The 19,120-nt window shown below is 33.8% G+C and overlaps 1 protein-coding gene across 7 annotated transcripts in view; it reads left to right on the forward strand.

Annotated features, from left to right (window-relative positions):
• FXR1 (FMR1 autosomal homolog 1) overlaps nucleotides 1-13,813 on the forward strand; it is a 67,534-nt gene extending 53,721 nt beyond the window's left edge. For 2 of the 7 annotated variants that reach the window (XM_071214649.1, XM_004477627.5), the window contains 6 exons: nucleotides 973-1,180; nucleotides 5,585-5,788; nucleotides 7,381-7,581; nucleotides 8,280-8,360; nucleotides 11,977-12,068; nucleotides 12,779-13,211. In XM_071214649.1, the coding sequence (XP_071070750.1) occupies nucleotides 973-1,180; nucleotides 5,585-5,788; nucleotides 7,381-7,581; nucleotides 8,280-8,360; nucleotides 11,977-12,068; nucleotides 12,779-12,949 (957 nt within the window). In that variant the 3' untranslated portion in view covers nucleotides 12,950-13,211. Of the gene's footprint in view, nucleotides 1-972; nucleotides 1,181-5,584; nucleotides 5,789-7,380; nucleotides 7,582-8,279; nucleotides 8,361-11,976; nucleotides 12,069-12,778 lie in introns of all 7 variants that reach the window. The other 5 variants (XM_004477629.4, XM_004477630.5, XM_004477628.5 and 2 more) reach the window with 5 other exon arrangements.
• Nucleotides 13,814-19,120: the final 5,307 nt, after the last annotated feature.

Here is a 19,120-nt window from a genome sequence, read left to right on the forward strand (position 1 = left end):
AGGAGACATTTTGCTTTTTTCTTTATATTTTACATGCAGATAGGGTACAGAACCAGAAGGCTTGAGGTTATGCTTCCTTGGTAACCATGCTGATGTCTGAATCAGCTGCTCCTAACCCTTTTGACATTTGATAATTTTTAACTATTACTTCCAAAAATGTCTGTTCAAGTTGATACATAAAGAGCAAAGGTTTTAGCAAACAAATGCCTTTAAATCATTAAACGTATTACTATTAATCATTTTATTACAATTTATTACTATTACTACTGCCCTTTCCTTGTTCCTATTGTTATACTAGTTTGCTTGCCTGAGTATAGTAACATCCTCAGTTGCTCTCTACCTCTAATGTATCTTCTTTCTTATCTCATTTTCACATTGCTCTTTTGTTAATATTTTGAAAACACCCCTCGTATTGCCATTCCTTTTCATTGAAAGCCATCTCTACTAAATAAGTCTGCATTCAGCCTCTTATTCTACATCCATGCTTTATCTCCCATTACTTTACTACCTTTCATCCAAAAACTTTATCTAGATACCTTACTTTCATATCCAGTTATGACCTCATTTTTTGTATGACCAGGTCTGTTAGTCTATCTAGGTCACAATATAGGTGTCACTACATACATAGGAAAGTATCTTGTTAATGGTACTTCATACAGCAGTTTTAACTCCTTGAGGGTTAAAATCTGATAATGTGTAATTTACGTTAGTTAAAGACTTTCTGACAAACATTCCCTTGAAGGGAAGCGTCCATAACTTAACATGGTTGGGACACTATAAGGCATTCAGTAATTGTGGAATTGAATCAGCAAAATTACTTTCTGAAATGTATTTACTAAGGTGATGTTGCTTTATTTACCAAAATAATTGCCCAAGGTCACAGCTTCTTTCATGGATAGGGAGTACAGGTCTAGCTTACTATAAGACAAAAAGTTTCATGAGAAGACTTATTCTTTTTCATTTTGATTATAGGAAGTAGAACAGCTGAGAATGGAACGCCTACAGATTGATGAACAGCTACGACAGATTGGTATGGGTTTCAGACCTTCTTCCACCAGAGGGCCTGAAAAAGAGAGAGGATATGCCACTGATGAAAGTACCGTCTCTTCTGTACAAGGTTCTAGGTCTTATAGTGGAAGAGGCAGAGGTCGTCGGGGCCCTAATTACACCTCCGGTTATGGTAAAAAAAATTTTTTGTGTGTAGTTCTAGTTGAGGTGCTGCTTTACCTTTTGCTTATTTTGTACATCACTCTTGATTTTGAGAAAGTAGGATGTAAAGTTTCAAGGTATATGTCTTACCTTGTGTGAAAGCACAATTTATGTTAACAGTAAAGGGTGTGTAATAAGCAGTCATGTAATGAAACTTTTTTCTTTTGAGTGGTAGTTCATGGTTTGTTTATTCTAAGTATTAATAATATATATGTAGCTTACTTTCCAGATAGTTCCCTAGTAGAATTTTACACATTTCCCAATAAAAACTTAGTATTGGTGGTGATAATGCTAGGATTCATTTTGCTTACCCTTTAAGAAAAATAAAAATGAAATACATGCTAACCACCATGCCAAAACTAAATGTAGCAAATCTTTTACTATTTTTACACTATTGGTTCATTCAATGGTTTTGAGTATAAAAAGCTCAGATCTGGAAACATATTGTATAATACAGCATTTTACTAAAATGAGGGCTAGAACCTAATTAAAAGCTTTATAAATGAACATTTTTCTAGAATGTTTTTCACTTTGGGGAAAAATGGGGCTTAAACTGGATAGGAAAGGGCCATTGACGTGGTGATGGTCAACATTTCTCTAATCCAAATTCTCATTCTTCTTCAGCCTTGGAATTGTTCCATTTTTCTACATTTGGACTTGGGTCTTAGCAGTGACCTGATATTTTTCTTTGCTTTTCCTTCCCTTCTACCCTCTCTTTCCTTCTCTCTTCACTTCCTGTGCTCCTCTAATTATTTAGGAAAATCTCTCAAAAATATCATTAACTAGAACATTTAGGGAAAATAGAAATACATGCATGTTATATGTTGTGCAGATTTGAGGTTCAAATTGCATGTTGTCACTATAGGATCATCTAATGCTAGAGTTATATTAAACTTGATATGTATTTATTTTATCCTTAAAAAGTTAATTATAGCTTTTCTGATCACATCCTTACAACTATGTGTTTTAATTTTCTTGATATTTTTTATTTTATTTAATCCTGTATTGAAATCTGAATAGCAAAATTCCAATAAAGCAGTGAGCCAAGAACTGCAAAGTTATTTTAATTCTTAAAATTCATTTAACACGAGGTAATTAGCCAGTGATTAAATAGAAATTAAGTATATTTTGATCTTTAAGAAATGATATAAATTATTAGCACAAGTGAATCAGATGTGAGTTTTTGGATAATGCATTGAAAAATTTCATCTCCATCTGTAGGATGTATGAGTAAATAAATTTATATGAGTGATAAAGAAACATCTGGATTGAAACTAAATTGTTCAGTAGATGGCACTGTTACCTCTGAATCTTTGAAATATTTCTTGAGATAGTTATGTGAGTTGAGTGGGATTAGGCGAGAACCATTTGAATTTGGTTATAGATGTTTTTATAAATTTAATATCGAAGGATTTTTAAGTGATAACATATATCATCAGTTCTATAAAGAAATACGTCTTTTCCAGTGTAACATCTCTGAATGGGTGTCTTATAATGATGATGCCTTATAACTTTCTCAGTTTCATCTTAAAATTGGTGACATCCTGGATTTCCTAAAATGTGGCTTTTTTTTTTTTTTAAGCTGTTAAGCTTAGCACGTGCAACCCAATTACATATGTGAACCATCTTCACAGCAAGGTGATTTTAGACGTTTTATAGAGGGGGAAATTCTGGTTTATAATTCACCTAAGAAGCAGGTTTTTAATTTGGTGGGGTAATTTAAAAATTGGATCAGTATCAATCATTTTTAAAGCTGTTTTTAATTTTTGAATCATGAATATTTATTTTATAAAATTGAGAGTGATTAGAGTGGTTGCTGTGGTTTTAACAACAAATCAGTTTTCTGTTGCTGCTATAGCATATTACCACAAATTTAGAAGGCTTGTACAACATAAATTTATCGTCTTACAGGTCTGATGGTCATATGTCCAATTCGAGTCCTAGGGCTGCATTCCTTTTTCTGCAGCCTTGAGGGTTGAGTGTTACCTTAACTTTTCTACTTTTAGGGGCAGCCTGCACTTATTCCTTAGCTTGTGGCCTCATTCCTCCCATCTTCAGAGCCAGAAATGGTGGCCTGTTCTTTTCATGTTGCCATTTCTCTTTCTGTGTGACTGGTAAAGTTTCTCCATTTTATTTTATTTTTTTATTTTTTTATTTTTTTTTTTATTTTTTAAAGATTTATTTATTTTTTATTTATTTAATTCCCCTCCCCTCCCCCGGTTGTCTGTTTTCTGTGTCTTTTTGCTGCGTCTTGTTTCTTTGTCCGCTTCTGTTGTCGTCAGCAGCATGGGACGTGTGGGCTGTGGGCGGCGCCTTTCCTCGGCAGGCTATACTTTCTTTCGCGCTGGGCGGCTCTCCTTACGGGGTGCACTCCTTGCGCTCCCCTACGCGGGGGACACCCCTGGGTGGCGCGGCACTCCTTGCGCGCATCAGCACTGCGCATGGGCCAGCTCCACATGGGTCAAGGAGGCCCGGGGTTTGAACCTCAGACCTCCCATGTGGTAGACGGATGCCCTAACCACTGGGCCAAAGTCCGTTTCCCAGTTTCTCCATTTTAAAGGACTTGTGATTAGATTGGGTCTGTCTGGATAATAGTTTTTTTTTGTTTTGGGTTCAGTACCTCTTCATCCACTGAAATCTTTGATTTAGACACTCCCTTTAACCTAGATTTAGTTAAACTTAAGGAAGAATTTCCTTGTTTGTGACCCTAATTTAAGTTCTACATTGGATTTCTAAGTAGAGTTTAATGGGAACTTGTATAATGTCTTTAAAAACAAAATATTCATCGTCTGCCTTCAAAATTTGATATTGTCTTTTAGGCAGGGTATGTGTTTGTAAATAAATCTAGAAATTCTTAAACATTACAAGGGTTTTTTACCCTACTTAAATCTGAAAAGATAAATGCCTCTCTTCTTATAAACCATGACATCCAATCATAAAGTACTTTTTTTCATTTAGAGAAATAAGTGTTTGGAGCATTCATTTCTGTCTGAGAGTGTCTCATTCCCAACAGAGAGCCAAATATGAATAAAATGAATAATAGAAACTTGCCATCTTCCTGAAATATACTTCCACCTACTTACCATGTCCTTATATAGTTGACTAGTTATAACCATATTTAACAGGATGTGGAGAAACGGGAATAAATGCAAGAATTATCTTTAAAGGAGAAAGAAAGTTGATAGGCATTTCCATTTATTTTTATTCTCTGCACCTGATTTCTTAACAGCTTTGTGTGTTTGAAAAGCCCTTCTGTTTTGTTTTCATGCTTAAAAGACTGGGATTTAAATGTAGGGAACTTTTTAGGTATTGTGTGGAATCATTCTTGTTTGAGAGTTTATTGAATGAACTTCAAAATTGTGGAACAAATTCATTTATCAAGAGACTTAAATATTATACACATTGCTAAGCATCTGGAGACATTCAGAGGTATAAAGCTAAGTTCCACCTCTTAAATATATCATTGATCAGTTGAGAAGTAATTCCAAAGGGGAAAAAGCAAAACAACATGATACTGTATGATGTATGTTCAGCACTTTTAAGGTCTGTTTTGGTTGAATGAGTTTGAAGCTAGAAATTGAACTAATTTGAAGCGGGTATATTTGGATATATGCTAAGAGGAAGTGGCATCCTTGAAGTAGCAGAATAGAAGTAGAAATGAGGAAAATGTATCCTTCTAAATCTGACACTTAAGTTAAAATATAATATGAATTGTAGGCACCTTAAATCTTTCCAGCTTTTCTTAAATTTCTAAAAATAAGTTGTTGGAATGTTAGAAATGGTCTGAAACTTTTAAAGTTCTGTTGAAATATCTTACTGATAAGGGCTTTGATTTTTTTTTTAGGTGAAATTTGTCTTCTCAGAGAAACCTTTTATGAAATTTGTTCAGTAATTTCAAATGTGTTCTAATTTAAGACAGTTGCTGGTAACTGCTATCATTTATGTACCACTATTAGAAAACATTCCCATTTATAAGACATTATCAATTATAAGAATTATCCTAATTTCAGAGATGTTAAAACATGAAAAAATGTGTAATGAGAGGTAGACTACAGTATACAATTAGATTATTCATTTTTCTAAATAGACTAAATTGGTTTTTAAAACCTAAAAAGGGACAAAAACTTTTGAATGTTTCTTTATATTTAGTGCATTTTTACATTGTATATGTAATATATTGTCTATTTTCTGATTGTTCTCAGCTTAGTTATTAATGTCACATTAAAATAAGTTCATTTTTAATTTCCTTAATTCTCTTTGAAGCAGCCAGTCAGTATGCTTAAACAGTAATTGCATGAAATGATTTTGAGAAACCTTAAGTATCTTTTTTTAAAATATAGGAATCCAATTAGATTATGTCCTTTTCTTTTCCAAGGTACAAACTCTGAGCTGTCTAACCCGTCTGAAACAGAATCTGAACGTAAAGACGAGCTGAGCGATTGGTCATTGGCTGGAGAAGATGATAGAGAGAGCCGGCATCAGCGTGACAGCAGGAGACGCCCAGGAGGAAGAGGCAGAAGTGTTTCAGGGGGTCGAGGTCGTGGTGGACCACGTGGTGGCAAATCCTCCATCAGTTCTGGTAGTCTTTTATGTATTACATCAGCATCCTTTCTTTGCAAACACTATAACCTTATAAGAGTTAATTTGTCTCCCTGGGCCACCCATACTTGGAACTTACTCTTTCTACTAACTAACCTATAGCAGTATAAGGAAAAGCCCTTGTACTATAGGGTGTTTCTCGGTGAAGTTTTACCTAGAATATTTAAGTCAGAAACTTTAATTGGGTGATTCCTTTTTACATTTTTAAGGTCAAGGTGTTCATCACTTTAGTTGTTGGAGGTGGGGTTGGTTTGTGTAATTGGAATGTTTTTCCTTAGAATTGTTGAATTATGTATCCTTATGTGCCAGGCAGATGTAGAAAATCCTGCACAGATCTAAACTCTTAATATACTGTACTGAAAATGAGCTAAAAAGCAGTCAGTTTTTTGGGAAAAGGGAAAAATTGTGGAATCAACTGTTCCTAAGAAAATTTTGTTTGAGGAATTGAGCTGTATGGAGTATCTGGAGATTTGAGGTGTATAAGGAACTTTTTACTCATGCCTTTTAAAATACTTTAATGCTGATAAATAGAATTATAGGAGTTGCCAGCATGTTCATTATTATAATGGGCTGGGGAGAATTGCCAGGGAAATTTTAAAATTACAGGGCTTTTCTTAAGTGCTCTCTAGTTCCACATTGATATTCCTTGAGCCTTAAGTTTAGCTTATAGGCTTTTTTGGGAAATAACGTGTACTTTTACCAAGGGTTATATGATTATAGTATACTACTTGCAAAATAAATGTACTTTACCTAGTGTTTATGATGGGTGGATAAACATCTTCTGCAAAGATGGTAGCTGTTGCTAAAAGAAATGTAGGAAAAATTGTGATTAGGTTAATTTCTTCTATAATTTGATTGTTGTAAGTAATAAATGCTCATAGGTAAGATGGGTATTTTTCTCATGAATTATATCAAAATTTTTTGCTTTCCAACCCCACTGCCACCTTACTACTTGTTTCTGGTGATAGAATACTAGTTAGTATTCATTTCAACATTTTCCTTTTCTGTAGCCAGTTAGCATTTCAACCTTTTCTAGTTTGTTGCTTTGTGTGGACTTGTTTTGATTACTTCAGTTCATAGTAACAGACTTCTCATGGAGTGCAGGTACTGAGTATTATTTGGAAATAGTCCATTAACATTAACACAGAAGCAGCAGTCACCTTGAATTCAGTAAAGGGGCAAAAGCTCTTTCTTGGAATTAATACATACTAAGCTGAATATATCTCTAGCCTCAAGACAGTTTATTTAGGAATGTGAAGGTCAAAAATTTAGCATTAATAAAACTCAGTTTTATAGTATGTGTTTCAAAACATGTCAGAAATGTTAGGAAGCTGAGACGTGTGCTCTCATTTTTTTGCTTTCATTATTCTTCACCATTTATTCATACTTAACTATCTTTGTTATTTTCCACATAAAGTAGTGATACAGGAAATGTTTTATTTGAAAATAGAATATATTTTTATTGGGGGAAATTGAGATTTATTTGCCTTTAATTGATGTAGTTCAGTTATAGAGCAAAACATAATCGCAGCTCTTTTAAACGACTATTTCTTGCCTCTGACATGCATATAGTGCTCAAAGATCCAGACAGCAATCCATACAGCTTACTTGATAATACAGAATCAGATCAGACTGCAGACACTGATGCCAGCGAATCTCATCACAGTACTAACCGTCGTAGGCGGTCTCGTAGACGAAGGACTGATGAAGATGCTGTTCTGATGGATGGAATGACTGAATCTGATACAGCTTCAGTTAATGAAAATGGGCTAGGTATGTAAGCACTTAGGGAAAAGATACATATTATTGTATGATATTAATGTATGAAGCTTTTTCCAAAAAAAAAAAAAGTATGCAATTTGCAAATTGAAGTTTTTTTTAGTATTTTAAATCAGGTGTAAAAAGCTTTGTTCTCTGTCTTAAATGTCTAGTATTCAGATTAGTCATAGCCGAAGTGTGTGAAATTGGGAGGGTTTATAAAGTGCCCTTTGATATGCCATTAAATCAATAGAAATATTCAAGCTGCAAGGCAATTATTGCTCTGCTTTCCACACCAAAACTGGACTTTCAGCTTGACTTAAAAATTGTCACTAGTGAAGGTGTGTGTATTAAGAGTAGACACTGGATTCCAAAGGGTTTAAAATGCCGTTAACTTTGGTAAAAACCAAGCAGTACCAGAAAGGAAAACTTTATCCTCTGAATGGTGGTAATTTAAATTATGTGTGAGTGTTTAACTATGAGTTAAACCCCTTTTAATTTCCACATATTTCAATTTTTAATCTATTTGGAATGTAGGAATACCTAAGAATACAAAAGTGTATTTTCTGATTTTCTCTCAGTAATGTAATTTTTTTCCTTTGTTATTTAATTAAAAGTTCCTGTTTCCCCTTTAAATCTTTGACGGAAAGAAGTGTGTGTGTGTGTCTTTTTTTTTTTGTCAGAATAGTTCATGGTAAACTTTGCAATTACAGATGATAGTGACAAAAAACCCCAGCGACGCAATCGTAGCCGCAGGCGTCGTTTCAGGGGTCAGGCAGAAGATAGACAGCCAGGTAACTTGAGTGGACCTGTTGACAACATCAGGTCAAAAGCATGAAAAAAAATGTCATATGTCTGCTTTTTAAATATATGATACTTACATGTACACATGTATGCATATGTATTCAAGATTTGCATTGCATAAATTGTTTACTCAACTAATAATGACTACTACTCTTAAAAAATGCATTCTTCCTCCACAAGGTTAATGCTTAGTAACCTTTCTAATTGAACTAATGTTGTATCAGTTTTTTACATGGAAATACTGTTGAGAAGACCATTATTTTGTCCGCTTGGCAGATTCTTCACACTTGAGACTGGGTCTGCCATCCCAGGAAATGTATTGTAGCTTATGATTGAGGCTGATTGGCAAAACCGGCAGCTTTTGCATGGTGCCTGTTTATTATAGCTGGGTTCAGCACCTCATTTTTGTGGGCATTGCAGTACCCACAGTTTAAAAAAAAAAAAAGTGTAAAAGAGAAAAATACTTGGAAGTGTCTTTTTCCCAATAAGAGGAATGCATGTTGTTTTCATTTGTTTATTGTATGCCTTTTCCCTTACACCTACTAACTACTTTAATAGTACTTACTTAGTTTTAGACTGTTAATTTAAGTAGTCAATTTTTAGTTACTTCAAAGGAACTTATTTGCTGTGCCTATATTATTTTGAACATAACTCCATTTCCTGTGTACAGAGAATCACGTGTATATTCACATGAAGAAATTGTGTGCACCAGAAATAAACCCCTTTCAAACTAATCAGTTTTGCATTCTGTCCAAAACAAATTCTTTCATGTGTTTTTCACAGTTAACAGTATCTTTAGTATATAAAGTACAGTAGCGGTTGAGGATACATTTGGGAAAATTGGTAAGGGACATTAGTTTCCATTCTTGATAATTCCTGTTTTAAAAATAGTTGGAATTTTAAAAGGAATTAAATACAAAAAATTTTTATTTTTCTTTCTTTCCCCTCTTTAATATTAGAAATACGATCAAGAGATTATATTTATTTCATTTTCTTGTAGGTGGCATGATAGTGACTACATTTTCTGGCCATACTTCATAAATAAGAAAATTCAGGCTGTCAGTATGGGTTTAAAATAGAATAAGTTAACAAAGACCATTTTATTAAACTTAGGTAGATGGTGGTTTATTATGAAGGCAATGAACATGACACAAGTTGCAGTTGAGTTGCAGTTTATTATGAAGGCAATGAACATGACACAAGTTGCAGTTGAGTTGCAGTAGAGGCAGTTTTTTCTACATATTTTTTCCTGTATATTCTGATTCGAAAACATGAAGGTGCATTAATTGAAACAAGTAATTTGGAGTTCCCATTAATTTGACAATGATTTGTGTTCCATACTGCATCTTTTCCTCTTTTACACTGTATTTTGAAACTCTTATCCCTTCCACTCTCCACCCCTCAAAAAAAAAAAAAATTTAGGGAGTGGGGGAGACACACTGTTGCCTTGCTTCTGGCTGTGGTTCTATAAACAGATTTTATCTAAATTCAATAACATTCTCTTAAATACACCCTCATTTACTTGTTAAGAGTTTACCCTAAATAAACCATCATTTACTTGTTAGAGTTTACCCTCATCTGTCCATGTTGTCCTTTGTGTAAACTAAGCAGTGAATATTTTCGTTTGTTCTTTATAATATGCCAATACAGTGGTGTCCAATTGATTAATCTGGACCCCTTAGAAATAATTCTGGAGTCCTTATTAAGCTATACAAATTTCCTGGTTTTTTTTTCTAGCTATTATAAACATTAATTTCAGGCTCTGTATTGAACTTTCTGGACCCCTTAGAAATAATTCTGGAGTCCTTATTAAGCTACACAAATTTCCTTTTTTTTTTCTAGCTATTATAAACATTAATTTCAGGCTCTGTATTGAACTTTTAAGGGCATTGTATTATAAGTATTGGCTATAAACAGGTTTTTCTCTGAATCAACTGAGGTTGTTTTTGTTTGAACTCCTCCCTTTTATCTGGGTGGGTGCCAGAGGCTGGCAAGTCTTTTTACCTTTCCAGCTGAGTGCCTCTTAAATATAAACCAAAGTTTATTATTCCTGTCTCTATATAGTAGATGAAGGGTTCTAATAATGTTTCAGAACTAAGTAGCTGAGTTCTTCCAGGTGTCACTGAGGACTGAACCATGGAAAAAGAATTTATTGCACTGCCCCTCAAATTTTTACTAGAATCGTTCTCAGAAGAGTTTTGCTACCATGTATGTGGTCATATTAATGAATTAAATGTCATAAAAGTGGCTTATGACAACTTTCTCCCCAGTTTTGTAAACTCTTAAATGCATTTGTAAATTCACGAACAATGGATAAATAATTTAAAAGCCTTCAGAATCAGCATGCTTAGTTTCTTGTAACTTGGAAGGAAAGTAGGTAGTTGTAGATATGAAACATCTTCATTTAGTGCTGTTTCAATAAAAAATGATGAAATTTCTGAAATGATTTGTGATTTTAAGTAGCTTCTAAAATTGTTGGTTCTTATAAAACTGTTAGCATTAATTCATAGAAAATATATCACTGATCTAGATGCTTCCATATAATTTGAACATGGTAGACCCAGTTCTTGCTAGTTATTTTAAATAATTTAAAGTTTTTAGTTTTCATTCTTTATAGAATTAACTTGCTCCCATAATTTGTAGTACACTTTATTTTCAAATATCAGGGATTTCTTTGTTTGTTAGAGAAAATAATTATCTTTGAGAGAAAAAAGGGTGATTATTTTTACGTTTATCCAAATCAGTGAATTAATAATTGGGAGTCTTTGAAAAGGATTTGAGGGTTTTCTTACGTTTCTTTCTAAGTGAGGCCAGTCCAGAGTACTTGTAGAACAGAGACCATTTGTTACCTTTGGGTTAGTCTTTTTTCCTATACCACTACAGTCATCCACCCACTTTCCTGCTAACATGCTCACACACACACCTATTATACAGTCCCTGGCAAATTTGGTGGTGGTGGGGGGAGGGTGATGCTGTCACTGAATTCATTCTGGCCCTTTATCCACCCTGATCAACGTCCACATTGTTAGGGTGGTACCCGTGTTTTAGTTGGCTTGTAGTTCATTTTAGGTCATTCAGAAGGGTTTCTAGGGTGGAGTATTAGAAGGGAACCACAAAATGCCACACTTGGATACTTCAATGTGCGTTTTTAAACAAAGCAAAACAACTAATTCATCTTACATCTCTGATGAAATTTTTGAAGTCTCTCACACCATGATTTTACCAGATTTGCCCCCAGTTTTTCTCACTGATAATTGCGAACACTGTCTGGTCTTAGAATACTGCATATCCTGTTCTTGGTTGTGGATTTCTACACCGAACTTACCCCACAACCCTTACGTTCAACATAGGCTGGATCCTTGGGAAAGAGAACTTTAATCTAGGCTTCCCCACTCTCCAGCTTGAAAGTTTCTGTTGTCCGCACAAAATCAAAGGCAAATTTTTAAGCTTGTTTTTAAGTTGGAGGTGTGGCACCCAAGCTTAAGAAAATTTTGAAATTGGGTGACCCACCGTTAGTTTATTTTAATAGTGAAATTATTCTTTATCCATAAATTAACTTTAGAAATAATTTTTCAACACCTGTAATTTTTTTCTCATCTTTAACAGTCACAGTTGCAGATTATATTTCTAGAGCTGAGTCTCAGAGCAGACAAAGAAACCTCCCAAGGGAAACTTTGGCTAAAAACAAGAAAGAAATGGTAAGGAGAATTTAACCTGTAGGTGTTGTTTTTTTTTCTGGTATGGTTTAGCTTAAATTTTGACTTTTTATTGTATGATCACTTGTGTCCCAAAGTAGATGAATAATATTTTAAAAACGACTCTTGATTTTGTTCTTGGCCCCAGGTAATTGAAGATATGCATGCTTGAGCCTGAAATACTCTTCTGTTAAAACTTTAAATATTTGTAAAATTCAGTCTGTCCAAAGATAACTGAAAATAGCAATAGCAGTTATTGCATTTTTGGGGAGCAGTAGGAAATATACATCTTTTGTGTGATGGATAGGCCCTTAAGTTTTAATAATTTTAAATGGTTGAAGGGATTTGATATGTAAATGGATTTTTTAAAGAAGGTAAGGTGATTATTTGCTTTAATTAGGATTGTTTATATGCTTTACATATGGTGAGCTTTCCAGTGGTTAAAAATATTAGTTACAGGTTTCAATAAACAAGAACAGATGCTTCCTATGGTTTGGGCACTGCTTAGGTACTTAGGGATATAGAGTTGAAAGACCCAGAGAGAAGGTACATTGGTATTGTTTTGAATTTTAAGAACCTTTAACTTCTTTGATCCATTGTGGTAAATGAAACTAAAAATTTTTATAAGCTATTTAATGTTTATGTAGTCATTTTCCTCCTCAGCTATAGATTGCATTTATAAAGAAGTTGAAAAAGTTGTCTCCCTTTGGCAGGCAAAAGATGTGATTGAAGAGCATGGTCCTTCAGAAAAGGCAATAAATGGCCCAACTAGTGCTTCTGGCGATGAAATTTCTAAGCTACAGCGTACTCCAGGAGAAGAAAAGATTAATACCTTAAAAGAAGAAAATACTCAAGAAGCAGCAGTCCTGAATGGTGTTTCATAAACTGAAGATGTTCCTAGTTTACAGTTCTTTTACATTACATTTTACAATAGTGCTTGTACAAGCTTGCCAAAGATAGAATATGGATCGCCAGTCTTTACATCGCACTTTCAGTTCCTCCATTTGGAATTCAGAAAGGGGAGGGATCCTGAAGAAATCATATGTTAAACATACTTTGACACCTACTGTGTTATAAAATATTATCATCAGATGTGCCTTGAGAATAGTATATGTAACATTAAAAAAAGTTGCTGGCTATAGGAAATGTTATTTTGTTTTCAAAATATGGCAGAGACGGGGTGGGGGGGTGGGGGGGTGGTATCCCTAACCTAATATTCTTTATGAAAAGCATTAGCTGCTTTTGTTACATTTTTAATAATATGCAACCACTTCTTCACCTGAGGAAAACTAGAATGAAATGCAGTCTAAAATATTTTGCACTGAATTGTAATTTCTCCATTAGTTTAGTCTGGAAACTGGTCTGTTTTAATGTGTTTTTTAAATGCTGTATGTAGAAGAAAATCTGCAGACCACTGGAATACATTTGTTAAATTCATCTGCAGGGACACTGGGTGATAATGGCAGTGACTGTTCTACATTGAGGCTTTGTTTGGTTTATTTATTAAAGTGTACAGTATTTAAAAATCAAACATAGCTTTACTTAAAACACTAAGCTGAATTAGTCATGTCCATTCATGAACTACTGAAAAGTACAATTTCCAGAAGGTTTATTCTGTATAAACTATATGTTAGTCCTCAATAGAGTATCTTTTTTTTTCTTTTTCTTTTTTTTTTTTTTTTTGATTTTGGTTGTTTGATGTGCAATATGTTTTTGTATGCAGGTAGTAAATAAACTTTGATCTTCCATTTGCTGATTTTTAACTTTCTACTTTTTACACCAGTTGTTGCAAGGTAGTTGAAACTACTTATAGCCCTAGAATACTACCCTTTGATTTTTATAAAGCATTTATACTTATGAATAGAATTAAAACATTATTTAATCATTTTGTAATGAATCCTTCGGAATCGTAACACTTAAAATTTAGGCTCTTAGGATAGCCTAGAGAATTGATCGTACATTTGGATAGTATGAAAAGTTTGTAAAAATTCTGGAAGGCAGTACAGTGGGTACAAGTCAGAATTTTACTTTTGCCTTTGATTCTTTATTAAAAATTATTTTTACAAAGAACTATGATGATCAGTTTTTAAATAAGGAACCAAATAGGGAAAAAATTTGCCTCTCCATTTGATTCTCAATTTTTAAGGTTTTTATACCAATAAGATTAGAAATCAGTAATCAGACTAATTTTTTCTGTATATATAGTCAGATTAATTTTACAAAGATAAAAGGTTCACGTGAAATTTCTTATATGGAGTAATAATAGAATAATTTATGCAGCTACTTATGAGATCAAGTCAAATGGGGATTTATGGGAGGGTTTTGTTCCACAAAATTATGTGGACCATTAGCAAGAACTACACTCTTCTTATATCTGTCATTCGGCATGTGGAAGTATCTTTTGTGCATAATTTGTGTTATTTTCTATGTCCATTAAAAATGTTAGGTGATTTTAATTCGTATGAACTGAAAGAGAAGCAAGGGGTAGAGATGTAAAGACAGCCAGGTCAGTATATATAACTCCAGTGCTTAAATTTATCCTAGTTATGATTAAGATATGGTATTGAATGCTTTTTCCTGAAACCTACATCTTAATGTTTGATCCTTGGTAATTGAGTTCTGGGAATTTTAAAATAAGGGGTTAATAGTGTGTTTCTTGGATTTTGCATAAAGATATCAGGTAATTTGACTACCCCTATTTAAAAAATTACCCAAAGTATTTTATACATACTGTTTTTATCCCTGTAAGTTAGAAACAAGTAAAATTTTTGGCTTTTCTATTCTTAGTTCTCTTGCATAATTGAAATAAGTTACCAAGAATTTTAACCCCAAATTGGTGAGTATTCTATTAGTTAACACCCCTTCTCTTGGGAAATAAGATTTAATTAAATCTTTACAAATGACTTATCCTTCTAAAAATGCATAAACTGAGGAATCACAGTAGGCAGTTTTTACAAAAATAAATGGCACATGCTTAAATTTGTAAGTATAACAGGTTGAAAGGTCCACTTTCTAGAGGAAATCATTCTTGACTCAGGTAGTCTTCCACATTTGAGGGGTACATTGTTTTGGCAGCTGGCCTAGTTTTATGAAATGTTGCTGTGGGGAAATGTGCCATGACAGTCAAATATTTAGAAGGATCTTTTGCTGCTCAAATATTTTTCCAGCATATACATGTGAAATCATATGAACCTGAGTTTGAATCTTGGAAAAAAGATCAAATATGATCTCTCTTTCCTGAAACTTCAAATTTTTCACCTTTTGAAAGCTTTCAGTGGATCTAAATTGTTTTGCTAAATGGCATGTGTCTGGTGACAGGTCAGCCATAAATAGTAAAATTATAGTAGGATACACACAAATTGTTATTTCAGTAAATATTTTAATTTGGAGTTAAAAGTATCACATCAGACCATTTTATTTATGGAAACAATCTGGGACATTGCTTAGGATTACTGTGAGGGAGGTTGCTTAAATGAATACTTGATTTTTAAAGTACAAGTGAAATGCAGATAAGGCAGCAGCACTGAAGAATGGGGAGACAAAACACTAAGCTAGTGATGAGATAAAAGCAGCTGGTCTTTTTTTGTATTCTGGACCCTTTTTTTTTTAACAGCCATTTTTGTGGGAGAGGGCAGTTTTCTACTACCTTTATTTTAAGGTATTTTTGTAGTTATTTGCTGAGTAGTGTTTTGTAACCTGAAAAGGATCTCTGTAAATTTTGTATATTAACTGAATGTAGCACTTAAACACTGGGAAATAGCACCATTTGTGTCCTCTGTAGATGATTTCCTAGCAACTGATGGAAAACCTGACAATGTTTGAAAAACAACTAAGAACCTAGGTGAATTCTGATTTCGGCCCAGTTTTTGAACATTGGTGTTAACAAATTTATGTTTTGAGATTCAAAACAACTAGTTAATCTCATCGTGCTATGCCTAACAGCTTCGTTTGCTAAAGGACAGATAAATGGAAAACTATGGCTACAATGTAGTAAAACCTGCCAGATAATTGGTGGTTACTAGAAATGACAGTAAAGGAAAATTACTTTTACAGCTACGTTTCCTAGAAGGCTTCAAAGGAACTTGGATCTGCACTGTGGCCATTATATTTGGCAAAACTCCCAAAGGAAAAGAATGGGATGTTGTAAAACCTTCCTATTCATCTTTCTGTCTTTGCTACTGGTATAGTGAACTTGCTGTCCTTTTATTTTAAAATGCTAGTACTTTATTAGGAAGTACAGTTGAAGGGTTATGGTCTCCTGTGTCCCCTGATTAATCTAGTTTTGATTTTTATTGCAGGAACTGTTGCTGTAAAGCAGTAATCACAGCTTGTATAGTCAAACTTTTGACAGTTCTTTTGTTAACTTGAAACTGTACAATTCTGCTGGATAATTAAGTTAAACTATAGGAAACTGCTAATAGTTGACCAATTTTGACCCACAAAAGGGCAACTTCCTTTGGTTCAACTAGTACAATTTTAAAGTGCAGTTATTCTAGAAAACCCAGGGAAGAATCCAGACATCTAGAAAACTGTATGAGGGTGGTACACATAATCTGTAAGAAATATTTTGTTTTATGAAAAGGCATCATTTATCAATGGATCACTTTAGATTCAGATTCACCTGTATGTTCTATATTATTATTTCAAGTACTGAAATAAGCTGCATAAAAATGCTCCTGGAGAAACTACAGTACAACTTGATAAGAGGATTTCTCTTTAGTCCATTGGTTTTGGTTTTGTCAGTTTCTTTGATAATTTGAAAAGCTATCTCTACCAAAAAAAATGGGAGTCACTATCTTAGTTCTGCTAACTTATCTCTAACTACCTTCTAACCAGAAGAGGATTGGACTTGATCTCTTAAGGGTCCTTCCAATATTAATATAACTTGAATCTAGTCATATGTAGTATGGTTAACATTAAACCATATTCCCAAGTCTCATTAAGGAGTATGCTGAAATAAAATTGTAATTGTTTGTATTTTACTAATTAGTATGTTCCTTTTAAGGGTGAAATTATATGGATACTTCTGCATGTTTTGTACCCTTTTTACTTAATGGATTAATTGTAAAATGTACTTGCTTTCTAGTTTAGACACCATTTTCATTAAAATATTTTCATAGTTTTTCTAGATAAACCAATTTATACTTAATTGTTACCTGGAGCTTATACCTCAGCCTCTTTGAGCTTCACTTTTCAACTTATTTTTGTAAAGAAAAATGTCATGCAAACAGACAACATTTGTAATTCCATTAATTGAAGCAGCACTAAAGTGGCAAGTGTTAACATAGGCAGATATATAGCGCTCTGCAGGACAGTGTAACAACAAAAAGCAGAGCTGGGGTTATTTAAGTTTACTGATACTGAAGCTCACTCAGTCCAGGATTCTTAAGATATCAGAAGCATACTATAGCATTCTAGTCTTTAATCTCAAATTTATATTATTTCCTATTACTTGAAGCTCAGAAGCCAAATTCTAAATTTTTATTGGAATTAACTGGTGGAGGCTCATTTAAATGCGATAAAATGTGGCCCTACTATAACCTGAATCATAAAACCTTTCTACATCACTGTCAACAGAAAACTCTGCTCTAGCCTCAAGCATTGAAACTTATACCACTGCAGTCCTTTAAACGAAGCATTCTGCCTGTGTGAATTTCTAAAATATTTTTGATAAAAGGATTGTTAAAGGTAGGAAAACTTTTTCAGTATGGTGAACATACAAGGTAGCTTTTCAGTGTTAGATGTATAGGATATTTGCCTTGCATTAAGTTCCTTAATTTTTCCAGTTCTCAATATTTTTGCCTCTGTCTTCTAACCTCCTTGCTTCTGTTGTAATTTTAGAGTACAGCAAATTAAAGTTGGCAGAGAACCCGTTGTATTACAAGGTTTTAGCCCATATAGGTAAAGGTTTATGTGTCACCTATTTTTCACACAAGGGTCCTCAATTTCTTGAGCGGTTTCAGTCTCCTGTAATACTGTTTTCCCTTGGTTCCATCATTTGCAAAATACTTGAAGCAAAGAGGATTCGCTTAAGCTCTAAAGGAATACTCATTTATATATATATATATATATATATATATATATATATATATATATATATATATATATATATATATGTATATATGTATATATATGCCCATTATCATAGGCAACATAGGGTTGTTTTGTTTTTTTAAATTCCAGTTTGGGGCTCATATCAATCCAGAGGCCCAGTGAGGGAAAAAGGTAATTTCCTTATCCATAGGATGTGGAGGAATCCTCATAATATTCTCATTAGCCATTGTCCTTTTCTTTTATAGATGAGGAAGCAGAGCTGTGAGGCACAATTTGCCAAGTTACCTGGTTATTGCTAAAGTTTGGATTGAAACCGCCAACATCCCCCTGCCCCGCCCCATTCCCTAGTGTTGGGGTCACCCATACTTTCCTTTTTTAAAAAAAATGTTTATCTTGTAAGCACTGATAATCTTTAAAACAAATGGTAAAACAAATACTATATGTGTAATGACAGTACCAGACTTAAACACCTCAGTACAATCAAGGAAAACATCTTGTGTTGGTGGTCGACTTGTTCAAGGTACCATATAAAGAGGTTAAGAACTGGGAACTCGGGCTAAGATGGACGTGGATTCATTCTTAACCTCACTCAGCCTCTGGCTGTTGGCAAGTTACTCAAATCTTGCTAAACTTCCTTTTCTTCACCTGTAAAACACCGTTAATAGTAATACGGGGAAAATGCTTAGCTCAGTGCTAGCACATTGTAGGTACTAAATAAACATTAACATGGTATTGCAAGGAAATACCATTAAAAGATGAAGGCCCTTTTTCAGATCATACTGGCATTCCTCTGATGTAGAGTCCTTATAGAGGTGAACCGTCTCCCTAAGAAAAATGTTAGGTTTGCCTAAAAGCCTTCAGTGAAATATGGATTTTTTTCTACTTAAGGTAATCCTAGAGAAAATACATATACTCTGCTGTATGCTTTATTATAATTTTTAAAGTTTTTGTTGTCTGAATAAGCTATTTGTAGTCAGCACTCAAAAGTATTTACACTTACC

This window comes from Dasypus novemcinctus, chromosome 4 (assembly GCF_030445035.2).
Source record: "Dasypus novemcinctus isolate mDasNov1 chromosome 4, mDasNov1.1.hap2, whole genome shotgun sequence".
Lineage (NCBI taxonomy): Eukaryota > Metazoa > Chordata > Mammalia > Cingulata > Dasypodidae > Dasypus > Dasypus novemcinctus.